Genomic DNA, 21,463 nt, shown 5'->3' with positions numbered 1-21,463 from the left:
ATGGTGGGAAAGTAATATTATCCGTTCGATTGTGAGATTCTATGGATGTTACGATACACCACCAACAAGGCGCCAGCTTTCGGTTCTGCAGATACATACAATACAAAGTGCATAAACGCGTGTTAGAGAAAATGGCGAAAACAATCACTCTTTTTGTTCTGCTAATATTGTTCCTTTCTGGTTTACACTACTCATACGCTGAAGAACAAGAAGAAGAAGAAGAAAATGCTTTCGATGTTCGCAAACATCTCTCCACTGTCTCCAGGTTTCTCTCTTTCAATTCCCCTTTCACAATCAACCCAAAACCTTCGTTTTCCCTTTATTCTTCACCCTTATCTTCTGGATTTTTTGTTGCGTGTGATTTTTATGAGAATTTTGAATGTTTTTAAGTGTTACCTTATCAATTTTTTGAAAATGTATTCAGAATTTGAGGTTGATTAAATTGTGGTGGTTAATTTTTTGTGTAGGTATGGAGTTGTGAAAGACATTACTGACAACAAATTTATTCCTTCTAAAATTCCTGAAGAATGTACTCCAATACATTTGAATCTTGTGGTAATTTTCTCAACTCTTTAGGGTTAATTATTTCATTAATTATGGTAGATGTTCTATACCACAAATTTACCTTTGTTTTTCTAGTTTTTCGTAACGGTTTTTATGTTTTATGTTGTTATTATACTGTTTGGATGAGAAATTTATGACTGTTGAAATGAAGGGTTAATATTTTCTAGACTGTTGAAATGAAGGGTTATTATTATTGATAACTGTTGGGCAACACTTCCTTGACCAACTGGAAGAGTATGATAAGCCTGGTGGTTGGAATGATTATTGTTCAGCAAAGATTGGTGGTTCCATTTTGAGGCGTTGCCTTCTGTTGTATTGAATTTTTTGGGGTTCTCTATTATGGGTTGGTTCTGGTTGGCTTTTGTTTGAGTGGTGTTAGTGTGTGTTGTTTTGTTGGACTGGTTTGCGATAAGCCTTGTGTTAGCATTGTTCATTTCTTTCTTTGGTGTTGGTGTTGGTGGTCTGGTGTGTGACCTTGGAGAATTTTCATTGGTTAACATGTTATGATGCTTCATTAGTTTCGGTCTGTTTCTTAGTGCCTTGGAAGTGGCTTTTCCATGTGATTAGTGCAGGCCATTGACTGGACTTGGTATCTCACCCTGCTTTTTTTTTTTTTTTTTTTAGTTTTGCTTGTTCAAAAAAACATCTCTATAGTTTTGAGTCAAATTAAAATAAAATAAAAGACGTCTCTATCGAGATTCAAGTAATGAATATCATGTGCATTAGAAAGTCTTCAACTATTTGTTTTTTGACAAGGAAAGTCTTTAACTATTGATCAATGCCATGATGCTCTCTATAATAAGATGGTAAATTTAGTTGCTAGTCGGTGTTTTGAGACTTTGAAAACCTATAGATGGCTAGCTTGTGCCTTACTCGAGGATGTAATTGTATCCAGTCTTATAGTATATATAGTACTAATAGTAGGCTCCTGGCCAATATGGTATAGGTGCCATGTCGGCACTTGCAGAAAATAAGTGGTGCGTGCATCTCATATGAATGTGTTAAGAAAGTTGAGTAGGAATCGTAAGAGATTTGGTCTCCTTAAGCAAGTGGTTTTGGGTTTGTTTTGTATGGTGTTTGTATTTTATGGGTTCTTGGTTTGGTGTGCTGGTTGTTGAGATTATATTGAGCATAATCATAAAACCAACTTGGATTGTGTATTTTTTTTCTTGTTGCTCAATTAGCATTTCTTATGCCAGTGGGGTTGTTTACTTAATATAATATATCTTTTTCCTTTGCAAAAAAAAAAAGGAAGAGTATGATAATTGATATTGCTATGTCACATTCCCAGGCAAGGCATGGAACTCGTTCTCCAACGAAGAAAAGGATAAGAGATTTGGATAATTTGTCGGCTCATCTGGAAGTTCTTATAAGGGATGTGAAAGATCGACAATTGTCTTTGGATAAAGTTCCTTCTTGGCTAAATGGTTGGAAGTCTCCTTGGCAAGGAAGGCTTAGGGGTGGTGAGTTAATTAGAAGAGGAGAGGAAGAATTATATGAACTTGGAATCAGGATTAGAGAAAGATTTCCAAGTTTGTTTGATGAGGATTATCATCCAGACACATACCCTATAAAGGCAACTCAGGTGAGTCTATCTCCATTTTTTTCCTTTTAGGTAGATTTGCTCTTCTAAAATTTCTATTATCTCGATGTACATAAGTTGTTTGTCACTAATAGTTTTGGAAGAGTTGGGAAACATTGGTTCTCAGTCCCAAAGGGGGAAATATATGGTTGTTGTTTTGAATTAACAAATGAATGCTAAGACATCAAGACATGGATTTGCCTTTTGATATTTTTTGAAAACTTATGCATCTCTCTTATGTGGAAAATAGATTCCCAGAGCATCAGCTAGTGCTGTGGCATTTGGAATGGGTCTTTTCAGTGGCAATGGGACTCTTGGACCTGGGCATCACAGAGCTTTTTCTGTTACAAGTGAAAACCGTGCTAGCGACACCGTGCTGAGATTTCATGATTGTTGTCGTAACTACAAGGTACTGTTGTAGACATTGTTAATTTCTTAGGCAGGAGGATTTCTAATGTAAACGTTTCACGTGTATCTAACACACTTAAATGTAATCATGGACTAGCCATTTTCATGCAATTTAGTGTCTATTTGCAAATATGCTTCTTATGCATGATTATAAAGTCACAAACTGCACGTGCCACTTTTTCTGCCGGGCAAATATTGAAGGCCGTGTTTCTATGTTCCTTTCAGTGATAAATTTGCTTCCATTTTGCTAGGTGCTTTCTGCTTACAATTTTGTCTGTCCTACCATTGCAATGGAGATTGACATATTTAATTGAAATTACCATATTTGTCTAATGTTAGGACCTTCATAGGTTGAATATGAAAACTCTTTTGTGTTTAAAAAGGCTATAATTAATTGCTTATTGATACATACATTTTAGCTCTAATGCTCTATTGATGTAAATTGGACATTTTGTGATCTTCAGTATTCTTAAAGGTAGTGTCTATAGTTTATTTCCGGACATTTTAATGGTTATAAAATTTCTTTGGTTATGAGAGCAGGATTTTAGGAAAAGTCAGGAACCTGCAGTTGATAAACTTAAGGAACCTATCTTGGATGAGATTACATCTGCGTTAGTTGGGCGTTATGGGCTGAATTTTACAAGGCAGATTACATCATCTCTCTGGTTCTTATGTAAACAGGTGATGACATTTATTTATTCCCTGCTTCTTTTGATTTTCCGTGTTCTTTGTTCACATATAATCGTTTACGAGTGTTGTGGAGATCGATTATTTTCTTTTCTTTCTTTCTGATTGTCCAATTTGTGATTGTTTTTGACAGGAAGCATCCTTGTTGGATATAACTGATCAAGCATGTAGTCTTTTCAGCCCATCTGAGGTACTTTTTGTAGTCATGATCTTTTAATGTGATAGGTGATCTAATGGTTGAATTTTTCCTCTTTACTGTCTGTAAATATTATTTAAATAAAGTAAAATTTAAAAGATATCAGGAAAGCACTTAATTTTGACCTTATAATATAAATGAACCAAGTGTCGACTCCATGATATGATGTGTCTGTAATATGATAATTGACTACAAAGAAACCAAAGTAGTAAAAGCGACATGTCATTTTTCATGCCGAATGCCTAGAAATTAGTGATGGTACGTAAAAAACTAGTTTAGCTCTCATACATATAATCAGGGCCTGTGTTGAGCTTATGGCTGAGTTTTTTTGAAATACGATTGCATGCTGCGTGCTTATTATATGCTAAATTCTGTGTACATAGGTTACATTGCTGGAGTGGACAGATGACTTGGAAGCGTTTATTCTGAAGGGTTATGGTAAATCAATAAATTATAGAATGGGGAAGCCATTACTTGAAGATGTTGTTCAATCCATGGAGCAAGCTATTAAGGCTAAAGAAGGTAGTTTTGCATTTTTAATATTGAGGTTCTTGCTTGTCACATCCTTTAATGAAGCTTCAAATATTTATATATGGATTAGCTCTTAGATAAATCATGCTTGTCTTGTTCTAAAACACCTTAAAGAAGGATTTGACTCCTCTAAAGTGAGAATATCAAGAGTTTATACTGTAACCAACCACCATTGATTTGTTATGCATATGCATGTGCATGTAATATAAAACATTGATTTATGGCTTAAATATGAAAACAGTCCCTGCAATTATGTCTTGTTTTGATTTTAGTCCCTGTAAAATAAAAAGTTTGATTTTAGTCCCTGCAACATCTGAAAACTTTTAAAACCCTTAGCTGAATTTTTTGATGACATGTCCCATTTTTTATGATTTGGCAGATGCTGAGTAGGATTTGTTGATGATATGTCCCATTTTTTATGACGTGGATTAATACATGAATTTTTTCATTTAATTCTTAATTTAAAAATTAAATTTTCCATTTTCCAGAAAAAGAAAATTAAAACGTTTCATATTTGGCAGGGACTGTTTTCATATTTTAGAGTAACTTTAAAAGATGCATGTCAGATTTCTAGAGTAACTTTAAAACATTTCTTGCTTTATAAGAAAATGGAACATATTGATTTTAATCTTTTTGACGTTTGCCAAAACCGTGTTGTGATATGCTAACTGCTGGGATAAGTATTTTATTTATACGACAAGTTTTCAATCTTTTTTTACTGAAGTCTATATTTCGTGAACTATGCATTTTTTTTTAATAACGGTGTTCAAATTCTATGAACTTTTTTGTTGGCTATAGTCTTTATGGCAATTGTACTGATTCTTAAAATTTTAGCTAGTATATAATTTGCTTATAGTTTCAGTATAACTGACTAGCTTAAATACATACATGCAACCTTTTTGTCAATGTTTATGGGATGCAATCCTAGTTAATGCAAAATTAGCAAGTAGAATATCATTTCATTACTTCACTAATGATTGTTTCTCTCTTTGGAGGCTGTATCTTGAATATGTAGCAATGTGAAACTTTGACTCATTTCTCTTTTTTTGATTGCTTCTGTAGAAAAACATGTTCCTGGAAGCTTTGAAAAAGCAAGACTTCGGTTTGCTCATGCAGAAACTGTAGTCCCATTCTCGTGTCTGCTAGGTTTATTTCTTGAAAAGTCTGGTGAGGCTTCTATAGTCTTTTCTTGAATAAATTTTATCAATTTCTATTTTTGTTTTATTGCAAAGTAGTGGGGGAATGTGTTTATGAGTGTGTTCTCTTTTAACAGAGTTTGACAAAATTCAGAAAGAGAAACCTTTGGAGCTACCTCCAAAGCCTCCACAGAAAAGAAAATGGCGGGGTAGCACTGTGGCTCCTTTTGCTGGTAACAACATGCTGGTCCTATATAGCTGTCCTGCTCCAGACAAAGCTAGAAGCAAGCATTTTGTGCAAGTGCTGCACAATGAACACCCCATTCCAATGCCGGTAAGCTTTTGTAGTTCTTGTAAAGTTTATGCTGTCAGTTATGTTCCAATCGTTTTAATGTGAGTAGCTGAATTTGGTTCAGAGCTTGTAGAATTTCACTGCTAATTGTTTAAAATCTTATGATGACTTGCATTAATAACACCATTTTGTTGTGTTATTGGCTTCAGGGTTGTCATGGTTCTGATTTCTGTCCATTTGAAGTATTCAAGGTGTGTTAATATAATCCCACTCTATTGCACCAATTGATCAATGTGCACGATTAATTTGGTGTCATTTTATTCTACTACTATTTTTATTTTTGTGATTTTTCTCCACAGGAAAAAATAGTTGCACCTCATCAGAAGCATGACTATGATACCATCTGTAATGCAAAGCCAGAGCAGAAGCCTACGGGCAGCAAGATATTCCAAACGTTTCAATGGCTTTCTTCACTAGGGAAAGGTGACAAGTACCCCAAAGATGAATTTTAGTTTGTTTTCTGGAAAGGAGACTGAGTTCAATTCTCACGTTCGTTTTCCTTGGCGATACCACTTTTTAACAAATTTTCAGGCATAAGCACCATTTTCTTCTAGCTGAGGACCAATTTTACATCAATTTCGCTGCCAGTACAAGAATGCATTTGATATTAAGCTTGGCACTTGAGCAGTCCTTGTTTGTTGTTTGAACTTGTAACACCAGAGAATTTTAGAGATGGAAAGTGTAGTTCTAAATATCATTTTCCTTTTTTCCTTTAACAGTTCTCAGTACTCAACTAATTCCACAGATAGTGTAGGTTGTAGTTTCATGTATCACACATTTGCTATTTCCTTTGTACACTGCTGAACTCCAGTTTATGTTTTTCCTTTTGGAATAGTAGATACTAAACCAGCAAGCAATCTTAATTATCCGACTTATTTGTGTGCTGAGTAATTATATGACAGCTTTGGATAAACAGCACTGCCGCTATTTCGTACAATAGCTTTTAACAAGAAAATGCGCAAATATGTGACTGCAACGGGTAGTTTCCCCTCTCCCACGTGCTTACTAACCTGCATTTTTGAGTTTTCATGAAAACAGTAACTCCTGGTTCCAACACTCAATTGAATAAAAACTGCTGCACTTATCTCTCCCACTAACCATATCTCTGTCTTGCAAAACACTTTAATAAGTTGCCTCTATCAAGACCACACTAGTTGAACAGTCCGTCTTTGTTGTCATCCTTATCAATCCTGCAATTGCTGCCACAACTCCTTCCCTCGTTGCTACAAGCCCACCTCGACCTATGAACCATCATTACCTGCCCCAACTGTGGCGATTTCAACAAATTTTGCCTGTGCTTAGTTTGTTTGACTTGCAGCTTAAGTATCTTGTTTATTTGTTGTTTTTATATCATGATGATATAGACTACAGATTATGAGTCTAGGCAATTGATTTAGTTTTAGTCTTTTAAATGCACTAGTGGGAGGAAGATGTGCATCTTTTTATGATGAAGAAACAAGTAAAGGAAGTGCAAAATATATGATGATAACTTAGATACAATATTTGCTTATGAAAATGAAAATCCTAGCGCATAGATGACATTTACCTCTTATGATGAAATTATCGATTATCACACTAATTATGCTCAAAAGTATGTAAGCAATTCAAGGAATCCTTTAAAAGACATTGATATTCTAAAAAAAAAAAATCAATCAACTTGACATTTACATAATCAGTGACTATATCTTTCAGTTTGTGTCCAAGGAGCTCATGTTTGAGTTTGTCAAGTATGCCTGGTAGGAGAGTTTTTTTTTCTCTGAGACAGCAAATAAATAAATTTATTTATTAATATATCCATCCTATGCACAAGAAGTGGCAAGGAGGAAAGAAGAAAACAGCAACAGCTCCTGTCATAGCAGGAAACAGAACACCAACACAAACTATACAAAAGACGTCAAATAATAAAATCAAGGCTCGACAGATACAGCACACAAAAAACTAAGGCCAAACAAAATACCAACACAACCAAGACCAAGAACCCCTAATCCCAAAAGTCGCAGAACCCGGACTTAAAACACCAGAACAAAAAACCAGGCACATAACAATGAGAACCGAGGCCTGCAACAATATAACCGCGTTACGAGCAGGGAGCCGTTACATTGACACCAGCACCTCTTACATTATCCTCTCAGTAACCAAAAACCTAATCACTCGGATATATGAAATAGAATTCATGATACCACAGAAATAATTCTTGGGCAAACTAACATCCCTATCCTTAAAAATGGTTTAGCAGTATCACTTCACTCCAACTCAGAAACAATAGCAGCAGAGTGGTTCCATTTTTCAGTACATTATTACTGCTATATTTTGATTCTCCGCAGCTGTAATTCCACTGTCTTCGATATGTATGAATTACCACAACCTCGCCATTTATGCAACACCCTACATCAGACACAAACATACAATAATGCAGCAAACTTTTTCATCCAATTCAACTGCAAATAAAGCATAACATTCATTTTTCAGGTGGCTGACAATTTTTCTATCTTGAATTGATCATTGCAATCAAACATTCATCTTTTATCAAATAAAATGAAGAAACAAGTTTTAGTTGAGTCACTAAATTCAACAACTACTACTAGCTTTTTCATCATCAATATAGAGAAACAGAAAATGGATTCCCTGAACCCAAGTGGCGAGTTCATAAACAGACTGAAAAAATTGAGCTTGATTCCAACAAATGTGAACAGTGTAATTCCCTCACCGTCTTCTTCCCGTAGTCAACCAGCAACCAAAACAACAGTTCCTGAAGAGACAAATGAACTTCACTGAAGCATCAATCAACCCCAAGCTGTGTCGTCCTTGGCATCGATGACTAGGATAATTTCAACACAACATTATAGGAGGAAACGAAAACAAAGAGGAAGGGGAGAAAAAACCAATTTTAATTTCACATTTCAATTGCAACATCCACCTTCATAAGCAAGTATTATGAATATTGAACATCATTTGAATGCTAAAAATACCAGTGAAGGAATGTATATGTCATCTTTTTTTTCTTTTTCTTCATGTTAGTGGCCATTATAAAGAGGAGGCAATCCTCATCTTACAAGTCAGTATCGTAAGTATGAGTTACACCTCGATATTCATGAGTCTATTATCGTTGGGCTTCCTTACATCGTCCACATTTCAGGCCCATTGGGCCAGGCTGAAGCATGAGGGGTGTGTTAGCGGCCAACACTCATTGGGGATAGATAGGATTCTTGTGGTCGGTGACCAGAAATTTCACCTTAGATTTTTTTGGAGTGTCCAGAGTTCCAACCCAACTCCTGCACATATAGTGCAATATCACTGAGCTAAGCTCACATGCGAACATGAATCTTTTTAAGACATCATTTAGTCGTATATTATTATGTTTCATTTATAATATGAGCAAAATAGAACAAAAAATTATGAGGTATCTACTACCACTGATTCCAACTTTATTCTTTAAATAAAGTATACGAATTTAAATGCAGCACTACTCTTTCCTTTCACCTTAAAATACCTCAGCTCTATTATAAAAAAAAAAATAAAATACCTCAGCTCAGTTGCTATCCAAAGTACAAATGAGTTTATTGCAAGAACAAAAAAAAAAACAGGGAAAGACATAATCTGAATAGAATATGGAACAATATAAATATACTACAAAAATATTTGATGATCCAAAGAATTTCTTTAATCAAAGAAATACCGTAGAGGAAGAAAGAGGGATTTGATACGCCCTCGACGGTAATTCCTTTGATTAAAAAAACGCTGTGAATCAAACTGGACTACTGATTCTCTAGGGAGTCAAAAACAAACATGAATAGAAACGATGGCTGCAGGTGGATATGCATTTATAGAGTGGAATTAGGGTTTTGTCTTCACTCAGGCGAAAGTGATAGATAATACAAAATGGGCTAAACACTTCTGATCAGCCCAATATGTTTTTTTAAAAAAAAAACGTATAAGTTTTGCCTGTTTTGGGGTTAACTGTATCGGAAAGATATAGGACGATAATATTTTTATATTCGAAAATAAAATGGATATTTTCGTATTTTTTATAGTTGTACTGTGGACAAAAAGTTGTCATGTGGTTCAGTGAGGGACAAAAAATCTTATTCTTGTCATGTCCATTGCTGTTTAATTTGTTCAGTCCCATAACCAGTTTCAAATCAAACTGGGTACAACAAAAGTTGTTCAGTCCAGTCTCATATTTTTTAGCAGATCAAACGCATAGGATTAAGTATATTTTTGTTCCCTAAACTACATTTCAAAAAAATTGTTTTTAAAAATCTTATAGTTTATTTCCATACCAAATTTATTCCTTCTGCATGTACAAAAAAAAAATATTTATTCCTTCTGCTTATTTTCTCGGGCGAAAAGTTGACGTAGATTCGATTAACTATGTTTTTGTTTCTAATTTTGCTCGCTTTTTAACAATAGTCCCTACATTTTAAGAAATGTTTTTGAAAAATCCTACGGTTTACTCATGTACCAAATTTGGTGTTTCTGTTTGTTTTCTAGACAAGAAAAATTGACATGGCACACGGTGGACCTGATTTTTAATTGAGTCGACAAATGATGTGATGACACGTGTTAATATAGGTGGCATTTTTTATTATAAAAGGAAATTTTTTAAATTAGTTGTAATAAATAAACAATTTTACAATTTTTTGAATTTGAAGAATAGATAAAAGATTCTGCGGCATTTTTATGCTAGCGGGAATTGAAGTAAGATTGAAATAGTTAAAAGGGGAAACAGTCATTTTGGTTCTTAAATGTGCAATTAGTTGTCATTCTGGTCCCTAACTCAAAGAAAAATACAAAATAATCTCTGACTCTGAAATCTGTTAGTCACTTTGATCCCTGACGTTAAAAATGTCCGTTAAGTTCACAAAAAGACTGATATGGCATTTTTTTTGACATGTGGCATGTTGTGGAGGAACATTAGTTGGACAATTTGACTGATGACATGGAAATCAATTATCGTGGATAAAAGGGTTATGCTGTACAATTTGACTGATTGCTCTAGACAAATATATTTCCACGTACTAAAATGTGTCATTTTTTTATGAGAAATAAAATAAAAAATGTGTAGGGCAAAAACGTTTGCACCCGACTCAAGATCTTGGATCCGCCACTGCTTGAGCACAAGCCTAAATAAAAAAATAAAAATAAAAATAAAAATAGGCACACACTCATCAAAGTAAATATAATATACTTTTTAAAAAGTACACATTATTTATTTTATTTTTCTTTTATTTTTTCATGGTTATGAATGTGCCTAAGCCTTTTTTATTTGAATTTGTGTCTATACAAGAATTGGCATAAACTGCTAAACATATATATTGTTGAATATAATTTTAAAAATACACAGTTAATTATTTTTTCTTTTTACACGATTGTGCGTGTGTGCCTAAATAGTGTCCAAATGCTTGTCGACCATGCAACTATTTTTCTCCCGACAGAAGAGAAAATGAGTAGATTCCTTTCTTGATATAATGACAATGGTTTAGTATTACAATGATGAACCAATATATAACAAAAGTCTTGACTAAAAGCATCCTCAGCACTAGCATGGAACAATTAAGGGTGTTGAACAAGTAACAACAATAGTTAGGGAATAAATTACTCAATGATGATTTTTCTCTGTTTATCCGGTGCTTTCATAGTTGAGATCAAGGGCTTATGCACCTGCTTGCTAGAATTAAGGGACCGTTACTTTTGTCACCCTATCGGTTACTCGCACGCCTTATTTTTACTCATCCGCAACTTATGTAACAGGTGTTATAAAATGATAAATTTTAGGAAAAAATAGCGTCCGCTACTTAAGTAGCGGACAGTGTTTGAGTAACTGATAAGACGGCAAAAGCATGTTGTATTCTCCAAGTCCATCTTTACTTTCTTGTTGGACCTTATACTAACCTAAGCAACATTAGTGGTCGAATGCATTGCTGTCATCTGTCTAATATAGTAATATTATTTAGTATCAATATGGACATGAACTCAATTTTTACATTAGTGCATATATAGAGAGCTCTAATTGAGCTTTGAGAACCTATGCAATAGTGTTTGTAGTACCTTATAATTCCCTTTTAATTAAGATTTATAATCACTGCCAAGCAAACAAGTTCAATTTATTTCAAGTTTAAACATGAGAATGTGAACCAAAACTTTTATCCTAAAACTCGAAAGCTGTTTAGACATTGATATAGTTTCATACCAAGTAAAGCCAACAGAATAATGAAATAAATTTGGACAACTTGAAATCTATATCACGATAAAGTTCAAGAAGAATATCCTAGGGGAAAATGGAACTGCTACAACAAGACCTCAACGACATCGAGTCCTTCCCACTTGTGGTTCTATATTAAATTCTACATGAACATATAAGATAATGAAAGTATAGTTTACATTGTTTTAAAACAGGAACATCATGAAAGCTATCTAGTAAGTGAAGGGTGTATTGTTGTAACTTCATTCTGAATAGCCGCAATGGTGGAGAAAAATTTGCCTTCTCTAGAAACATTTGCACATTCCGTCGGTCAAAATATATGAGCAATGTCATATGCAAATCTGTATTTTGTCAAGGAAGCACAGCATAATAGCAAAAATTTAAGCAGAAGATATATATATATATATATACAGGAATATCAGTTGTTTTAGGTTGTGTTTTACTTGAATGAGCATGGCAAAATTGTTAATAAAACATGAAATTTATCTTACCAAAATCCTCACCAACCCAAATTTCTTTTCATATTTATGAATTACTCTCTGATGCAGTTATGAAAAAATTAACTTCATTTCTAACATATTTGATAATATTTAGTTAAAATTAAATATGCAGTCATACTCCAAGTATTATTGACAAAGAGAAGGATACGTCCAGAACAGCACGAACGACTGCATGAGATTAAAAAAGGAAAGTTATTATGTTGAACACATGCACATTCAAGAGTGAGATATAAGAAGTGCAAGAGAGGGAAATGGATTCAGTGAAGTTGAATTTTTGGTGCAGTCATTTTATAACCGTTCGATCACGATCAGGCGGTTTAAACAAATGCAGTCAATAAATACAATTTTAAATCATGATCGTCCGATCTTGATCGGACGCCTACAAACAGCCTGACTGCATGAATGCACCGAAAAAATGAATTCATGGAATCCAGGTCCGCAAGAGAGGATACAAAGCCTCCACATGGATATTATTATGGTCTAAATATAAGGTTGAACAAGTCATAAGATCAGCAAGACAATTTACATATAAAATTTCATTATGATATAAAGGCCTTATCACTGAACCAAAAAAAAAAAAGCCTTATCAGATATATTAAATAAATTATGAACTGTATAAACCACCCAAACCACCCTTCTCTATCTCTATTTCTCCCTAACTTGCAAGAGAAAAGCCCTCCTTTAGGCCTTCCTCTGTACAATTAACAAACATTTTACTAAGGTGGAGAGAGTGGGGAAAATATCTTCACAAAACACATAACACTCAAACTAGAAATTAGAAGTCCGTATTTTTAAGGGACGTCACTAATATGAATAGCAAGTTGGTTCTATCTGTTTTTATTTCCTATGTATTTTACAATGTACAATACTCAACGCATGAAGTATACACAAATCATCACATCACAATGAAACAAAGCATTACATTCCCTTTAAAAACATAAGATAATCTCTTTTCGGCCAGTAATAGTAAAAGTGAACAACTAAGCAATTTACACTGTCCGTTGGCCAAGATAGAGACCACAGAAATAGATGTTCTGAATGAGATCACACAATTGCATGAAAGGCATATTGTTGAATAAATGGGTTAACAAGTACAGTTTTGCTAGGTAACTTGACCTGGGAATCTTTTAATCCTCTTAAGTAATCATTACCGGGTTAGATACTTGGATTCTAGGTAAGTCTTAGGTTGGGGCCCAGAAGGAATTTAATATTTATGGAGGCTTTTCCTTTATCATTTTGCCTTTCTCCCAACATCAGTCTCTCATGATCTCATCTTAAATTGTGTCAAAAAAAATGATCTCATCTTAAATTTTCATAATACTAGATGTTAAATATTATAACTTTAATTTCTCTAGAGAATATTTTCAATTGGATTTTCTTCTATATTTGCTTGACTCTGTTCATTTGTCATGTAACCTAGAAAAAATGATTTGGAATCTTGGTTATTTTAATATACTTATTTATAAATTGTTCTTTGGCTTAACCATTTTCCAAGTCCAAACAGAGAATATTCTCTGCCAGAGAAGGCCACTGATAACTTTCAAAAGTATAGAAGTTTTTCATACATAAACCATGACAAAAGAAAGATGAAGTAAACATAAACAACCTACCATTAGACCACCGAGAAAGCCATCAATTAGCACACGGTTCCAGGAATCAAAGTATGTGTGGATTGAAAACTTTGCTTTGGCTATGAGCCCAAGTGAAGTAAATGCCATGAGAAGCGAGTAAAAGACAAATCCTTTCAAGCCTGTAAATCCCAAAATACCAGCAACAACTCCGCCAATTATAGATAAAAATGTTCGGCTGCAAAAGAGACAGAAAATTCAATTGCAAACCTTAAACAACAATAAACAGCTGTTTCTTTTCATTGGCCCAACCAAATCACACATCCCTGTTTCCCCTTTCTGTATGAGTGTTATATATTCACACATCAAGCACTTGTGTGACTGTTTCATATACATGGAAACAGAATCATACAATTCCATACATACTAAAACTACTACCCCAGACAGCTTCGCCTCTCATTCTGTTCCATAATCTAGTAATTAGAATGTGCGGTCAAACCAAACCTGTAATAGATGATTTTCATGTTGCTTTGCATATTCTCAGCATTAAAAGTCAGCAACTCATTCTCTCCATTGCTTGATTTCTTCTCTGATGAAGCTGGCCCAGATTGTACAGCCATAATATCCTGTCTAATTTGATGATATATTCCTGCAAACAGAAAGATAATTGAATGGTTTTTGCTGAAAGAAACTAAATCACAATGTTGAATTCTAAAAAAAAATTATAGGCAAATGTTAGTAGTTATTTTGTTAGGGGGAGGGGAAAATGTTAGTAGCAGGGATTAATCCCCGGACTTCCTGCATATAGCATTATAACTCCTAGCGGAAAGACAAACACTAAAGTGCCTGTCTGCTTGTGCTTTGTTGTGTATTTTATTGTTGTTACAAAGCAATTTACTTTTAGAGTTCCCTTTATATTAGTGTTACAAAGAAATTTCAAATTGCACAGTGGTTAACAAACAGGTAATTCTAAAGAACACATCATACCATAAATCAGGAACTCATCAGGTAAAGAGTCATTAACAAGTACCATATTTGACACACCCACATGCAAAAACAGTGAATAGTAAACGTAGATTAACCTAGTGCAACACAAATCCGTTCAAAATTTTCCCAAATTTAATTTAATAGCCTCAAGTTCTGCATACAATTGATGTTGCCTGTGTAGCTGTCAATCTAACCCACTCCTCTCCCTGAAACCTAACCCATATGGTCAAAAATGCTCACTCATAGAAAAGCACAAAGGGGCATGAAACCCACAAAGCCCTGTGGGGCTAGGCCCAAACTAGGGGCTTTATAGTTTATATTTTTAAGAAAACATACTCATATGAAATACGTTGTCCTAGCCCATTGAATGGAGAAGCCCACTCCAAAAGCAACAAAACACACAAAAAGTTGATCCAAACTTTTGAAAAGTTGTAGTTCAAGAAACTATAAGAATTTAGTTTGAAACAGCACTCATGAAAATTCATGAAAGAATGCACACAACATAAGCATTATATGCCAACAGTTACCAGTATCACGCTCTAAACTACAAGCAGAATCAACAAGCATTATATGATGTTGCTTTCAACATCTCAAAAGCAAGCTAGACACGCTATTCAAGAAAAATCAATATAATGTAGCAATTAATCCTGGTAAAACTCAACAAGCAGATGCTGAAGCTACTTTTGAAGTGCTAAGAAATATGGTATCATCTACATAGCAAGCAAGACTATGTTGAGTCAAGGACAAGTACATACATACATACTATTGGTCCCCTCGAGCCTTCTTCGTTCTATTATTTTGTTCAAATAAAAATGGAGTGAGGTGATAAATGAGTCATACCTAAAGTTCAAATTCTAAAAATGCTCTGCCACCATGTGAAGTATCATAGGGTGTGACGGGCCGTAGATGTCATACTCAATTGCAAGGAAGTGAGCATAAATATAGAGAGTAACACATGGATGAAAAAACGTAAATAAGAAGACAATAAATATAGTGAGCATATTTATAGGAAAACCAACAAAGGGCATGTTTGGACTGGTTAAAAGATGTAAATGAAGGATGCAAGAGCAGTATTTATAGGAAAACAAACAAAAGGCATGTTTGAATTAACTTATTTGAGCTTATCTACTGACATAAACACTTGTGAGACTGTTTGCGAGAACATATGAAAACAACTTATGACATGTCCATAACTTGTTTTTTCAGCTTATAAAAACTGTTTACAGCTTATATGAAAATATTTCGACTTTATTTTATCTTTTGTTATATATATAGATAAGGGCCTGTTTGGATATGAAAACTTATTTGCAGCTTATAGCATAAGCACTTATTGGGCCGGTTTGGATTGGTTTGTTTTTCATGCTTATGCAAATAAATAAATTTTTTGTGTAAGCTAATCAAAGTAGTTTATGAAAATACAACTTCTGAAGATACAATTTTCGTTAGTGAGAACTTATGAATTAATATAAAAAATTGTTGATTTGCATAAGCCAATCCATACGGATCCGATCATGTATAAGCTTACATACGCTATTTTTATAGCAGAAGATAAAATTAAGATAAATTGTTTTTATATATGCTACTGGCTATTTTCAGAAGCCATATTGGAGAACTTATGAAAATAAGCATAAATTTATTTTTTTTTGAAAATTGACAAGCTATTTTCATAAGTTTTCCCAGACAGTCTCAGAAAACTTATGCGAGTATATAAGCTCAAATAAGCCAATCCAAACATGCCCTATATGCAGGAGCAGATCTAGATATTTTATAATGGTGTGGCTAAACCTCAAAAGAAACTTAGTAGCTATAAGGGATGTGTTTACACGAACACAATATTCGGCATTCATTTGCCTACTTTGATTAACAAGGGCATCCTTAATACTTGGTTTGGGTTCATGAAAGCATAATCCATACACACACAATCAATTGAATTCCAGTCACAAAAACCGCCTCCCACAAAGTGATCCCCGTATTTAGAAACATTTTTAAACAAATAAATTTGACAATACATGGACGATATAAATTGAATTGAAATACATTATATTTTGAACACATTGGATTAAACTGACATGACATTATATTGACAATATCTCTTTCTCCTGTATGACATGACAGTGGACACAATCTAGCCACCTCTTTCATATTAAACTCTCAAACTTGTACCACTTTTAAGTTTTACACCACCACTACCATCATCACACAAGTTCCAAAACTTACAATCACAAATCACTGGCAAACTCAAACCCTAAACTAATTGGGGAAAATTTAATTTAAAGAAGAAAAGAATTGACAAACATAAGTTAGTTAATCACAAAGAAAAGAAAGGGAAAGGGTTCTGAATCCGAACCAGGGAAGAAGGAGTGGAGGGGCGGTGACGAAGGAGGAAGAAATGAAGCTTGCGTGATGGAACGGACGGCGTACGGCGGACGACAGTTTCTTGATCTTCAAACGGGAAGGTGTGTCACAGTAGTATAGAAAGATTCGTCGTTTCTTTATTTCTGGTTCTCAAAATTGTTTCTATTTTTTATTTTTTCTTTTAGTGCCGTCTCGGTGGATATATAAAATAAATATTCTTTATTTCTCAGTGAATAAATTGGGTTTTATTGATAATGTATGAAAAATGAGAGGAAGAAAATGAAGAAATGAAAAAGAAAAAGAAAAAGAAAAAAAAAATTTAATCATTTTAGTCCATGGTCACCTCATCAATCGATTTGTCTCATAAATATGTCAATTTTGTCTCTGCACGCCACGTGTCCAAACAAAGTGACACATCAGTTTTTTTTAAAGTTAACTGTCAAAATGATTGTATATTAAACAATATTCATTTCTATGATGTGTCGACGATATTCATTTTGTATTTTACCAAATTAATACAAAATTAATATGAATCTTACCAAAAGTATAAATTCAGGCTAGAAGAGTTGGAATTAGTGGGTTTTCAAATATTTTGTATTTTTTCTTGAGTCAAAAGATCTGAATGACGGCGAAAATGTAATTTTTTCTTAATATATGTATATGGGTATAAATTAAGGTAGAGGCATAGGCGATTATGCCGCCAGGTATGCCTGGCACATGCCTGGGCTGCCCTTTTTTTTTTTGTTTTTGTAATAATAAGAAATAGGAAAAATAAAATAAAAGAAAGAAACGCATCTTGTAAATATACCGTACGAGACATATTTAGTCTCTTACGTTTATTTTAGGTTTTAATTTAGTCTCTTATCTTTTAAAAGTTTCAAGTTGGTTCCTTATGTTATTGATCTCAACATAAGTTTGTCGTTTTCGTTAAATTTTGAGTTAATTTTTTCTAACTTTTTGTTAATTTTTGAGTTAATTTTTCTAAAACATTCACATTGTACTCTCCTAAGTAGTCTACGTACACACATTCATTAGAAAAGTCGACGATTTAAACTAAAATTTGAGAAAAAGGACCAACTTGAAACTTTTAAAAGATAAGGGACCAAATTGAAACCTAAAATAAACATAAGAGACCAAATATGCAATTAATTCTAATTTTTAACAACCTAAAACCTTCTCAATCTAGAATCTTTGTTTGATGACTTGTTGTTTTGAATTTTAAAATTTGTTAAGCTGTTTTGATTGTTAAGTGATTATATAAATAAACTGTTTTGATTGTATAAATAAGTAGTTTAATATAATTATATACGTCGATGTGGATTCAGTTTTCATTGTAGCCTCTTATTTAGTTGAGCCTTAATTATATTGAAAACATGGCTATACTTTTTTTTTTTTATAATGAACATGGCTATACTCTTGCTTGTTGTTTCTTGTTTAAAAATTCCTTCCAAAATTAAATATTGAAAAAACAGAGTTTAAATATTTCTATATTCGAAATTTGGGTTGATAAAATTCCCTTCAAAAATTTGCCCAGACTCCCTAACAATCCTGGAGTCGCCATCGGGTAGAGGTATGTACCCGATATCGTGCGGGTACGTGCCACTCTCAAATAGAATACCCATGCATCATAGGGCATAAGCAATACTTTCTTCAGGCAGAGAACCAATTTTACATCGATTTCGCGCTGCTAATATAAGAATATCTTTGGTATCTCAAGCTTTGTGCTTGAGCCGTCCTCATATGTAGCTTATAACACGATGGAAAGTATAGTTCTAAATATCATTTTCGTTGTTTCCTTAACAATCCTCACAGTTCTCAACTAATTCCACAGATGATGTAGGTTGGTGACACATTTGCCATTTCATTTGTGGATCCAAATTTTTTGTGTGTTGAAATGATTATGCGACAACTTTGGACAAATGATGATATTATGATCTAAGTAAAAAGATTACTGCCATGTTAAGAAGAATCAAACATGCATTACAGTATCACTAACTATGCAAAGCAAGGATAATCCAACGTTTGAACACTACTGGTTTTGTAAGCAAACCAACAATAAAAGTTTGAATGTCATGTTTGGATCTAAAAACACCACTGGACAAATGTCATTTTTTAGCCTGAATTTATGCTTTTGGTAAGATGCATATCTATGATGTGTGTCATTTATAAAATTGGAAAATGTTAAGAAGCAAAAGTAGAAATATTATATTGAAATATGTGCATTTAACTTCTTAAACATAAATTTTTTTCAAATATTAAATGCAATTTTCTATATTTAGAACTTTAACATATGTCTTTGGTGTATTGGTATTGGCTTGGGACCTGGGAGTGTGCTCCTCTTGAGTTCTGAGGTTCGATTCTCTCTGGCGCCAATTTGGGTGGGCTAATTTAGCTTCTTCAAAAAAAACATATGTCTTTGGTGCACATGTTAACATGACCCTATAAAATTAAGCAATATTCTTTGAAAACCAACTAATTCCAACTCTTCTATTTTTTGATAGCAAACATCTGATTCATTTCATAACAGGATTCAGTACAAATGATAGATGCCATGAGCAGCCATGTGTTACTTCTTTTGACAGCAATTACATTAACATTAAACAAGTTAGTAGAAGAGTTGTATCCTATGAAGCAGGGACACTCCTTAGATTTGATGTGTCCCGTGTCGGACACCGACACTTATGATTACACTTAACTATGTCATTTTATTAAATTATTATCGGTGTCGACATGTCAATGTCCGTATTGTGTCCGTTGTTTCATAGGTTGTATCAGCAGGGAACTGTTAAATTGACAGCAGCACCTCTTACATTGTTTCAAACTATCAATAACCAAATTCCTAATCACTCGGATATAGTATGAAACAGAGTTCCTTATATATACTGGCAGTATTAATTCATGGGAAAACTAACATCTCAATCCTTAAAAAAGTTTAGCAGCATCACTTTACTACAAAAACAGGAACAATAGCAGCAGATTGGTTATTTCATTGTCTTCAAATGCACAAATTACCATAGCCTCAACATTTCTTTCTTGTATGCATCACCCTCCTTCAGACACATACATACACTAGTAGAGCAAACTTTTTTCCTCCAATTGAAGTGCAAACAAAGCATAGCCAATCATGTTCTTATTTCCATCAAAACAAATTCTCATTACAGCATTACAACATTATGAATCGTTAGATCTTTTGCAAAAAAAAAAATTTAAATCTTCACACATAGATAACATGTTATGTAATAGGAAGAAATACACTTTAAGGTACCTAACAATTTGTATTTGTTTACCATGAATTGATCACAGGAAGAAAAAAAATGGAGAAAGGTGCATTGAGTGCATCCCTTGCTATCCCATTTTCTTCAAAATTTATTGTTTAAAATGGGAGGATACAAAAAAGAATAAGTACCAACCAAATTTCTTTTATAACATTTCAAGTGCCACATCATCATCATCATCATCATCATCATCATCATCATCATCATCATCATCATCATCATGTGCCAAACAACATTGGTGAAATTAAGCATTTTACTTAGTTAAATGATGATATTATCATCTAATAAGAAAGTTAACTACCAAATTATTGTATCAGTAACATAAGCAAATTGAATATAACCTTTTTAAGACCACAATAGATATGAATTCCAGATTACAAACTAAAAACAAAAAAGAAAAACTAAAACTTTCTAACAATTGAACTTGTGAAAACACAAAGAAATAAAATAATGCCATATGCAAAGCCTCCACAAATTCGGATGGATTTGAAATTGATATTTCTCTTCAGTTTTTCGATTTTTCTTCTAAATTTTCTTCCACTCACGTGGCATGCTTCCGACGCCAGAGAATCGAGGAAATGGAGGAGATAGAAGCTCCAAGTCAAAAACCTCTTCCAAATTTCCTATTGGAATATGTTTAACTAGTGCCATGAAGGCACAGTTTAGTATTCTACTTATCAAAGAGTATTTTCAATACAATGAAGTAATCAAAGAATATTTCCAATATAATGAATACACATTTTTAAAGTTCACACAAAATTAAAATAAATAAATATGCCAGCTAAATAAATGGAAATAGATAAATAGATGGAAATAAGTTGTTATTGCATCCACACTTTTGCCATTTTTTTTTAACGGCGAGTCAAAATTGATATTCCCTTATCTCGGATCGGAGATGCTGGGGCAGGAATCAAAGCGTGGACTTATCTACATGCTCCCCACCCACCCGGTACTATATAAGGTATCAATATATTGTTGGAAAATATTTAGTTTCCTAGTTTGTTATTTCTAGGAGATTCTAAGTTTATCTATTATTTCCTTTTATGTTTGTACTCTTCCTATTTAAACCAGCCTTGAGCTGAGGAATAACATATAACAGTATTCACTTAATATTTTCTAC

The 21,463-nt window shown here is 33.6% G+C and overlaps 2 protein-coding genes and 1 long non-coding RNA gene across 4 annotated transcripts; 1 reads left to right on the top strand and 2 right to left on the bottom strand.

Moving 5' to 3' along the window:
- Positions 1 to 6,319, top strand: LOC123894812 (multiple inositol polyphosphate phosphatase 1-like). Of its 2 annotated transcripts, XM_045944887.1 has the most exons (12): positions 1 to 265; positions 468 to 555; positions 1,856 to 2,149; positions 2,397 to 2,555; positions 3,095 to 3,235; positions 3,375 to 3,431; positions 3,821 to 3,959; positions 5,031 to 5,135; positions 5,242 to 5,438; positions 5,606 to 5,647; positions 5,756 to 5,879; positions 5,988 to 6,319. In XM_045944887.1, the coding sequence occupies exons 1-12, from the start codon at positions 42 to 44 to the stop codon at positions 6,008 to 6,010; spliced, it is 1,593 nt and encodes a 530-aa protein (XP_045800843.1). In that variant the 5' UTR covers positions 1 to 41; the 3' UTR covers positions 6,011 to 6,319. The 2 variants fall into 2 exon arrangements, with proteins under 2 accessions (XP_045800843.1, XP_045800842.1); XM_045944886.1 differs by having other exon boundaries at positions 2 to 265; positions 5,756 to 6,319.
- Positions 6,320 to 7,225: 906 nt separating this feature from the next.
- LOC123894811 lies at positions 7,226 to 9,257 on the bottom strand. Its single transcript, XR_006803921.1, has 2 exons — positions 8,980 to 9,257; positions 7,226 to 8,946 (listed from the first exon to the last, which is right to left on the bottom strand). It is a non-coding gene; the product is annotated as an uncharacterized LOC123894811 (long non-coding RNA).
- Positions 9,258 to 11,650: 2,393 nt separating this feature from the next.
- Positions 11,651 to 17,304, bottom strand: LOC123894810 (ER membrane protein complex subunit 6-like). Its single transcript, XM_045944885.1, has 5 exons — positions 17,061 to 17,304; positions 14,231 to 14,375; positions 13,769 to 13,964; positions 12,307 to 12,326; positions 11,651 to 11,999 (listed from the first exon to the last, which is right to left on the bottom strand). The coding sequence occupies exons 2-5, from the start codon at positions 14,344 to 14,346 to the stop codon at positions 11,969 to 11,971; spliced, it is 363 nt and encodes a 120-aa protein (XP_045800841.1). The 5' UTR covers positions 14,347 to 14,375; positions 17,061 to 17,304; the 3' UTR covers positions 11,651 to 11,968.
- Between the last annotated feature and the right edge of the window lie 4,159 nt (positions 17,305 to 21,463).

The sequence above is a fragment of the Trifolium pratense genome, linkage group LG7 (genome assembly GCF_020283565.1).
Source record: "Trifolium pratense cultivar HEN17-A07 linkage group LG7, ARS_RC_1.1, whole genome shotgun sequence".
NCBI classification, from domain to species: domain Eukaryota; kingdom Viridiplantae; phylum Streptophyta; class Magnoliopsida; order Fabales; family Fabaceae; genus Trifolium; species Trifolium pratense.
This window is presented reverse-complemented; position numbering and strand designations above follow the sequence as displayed.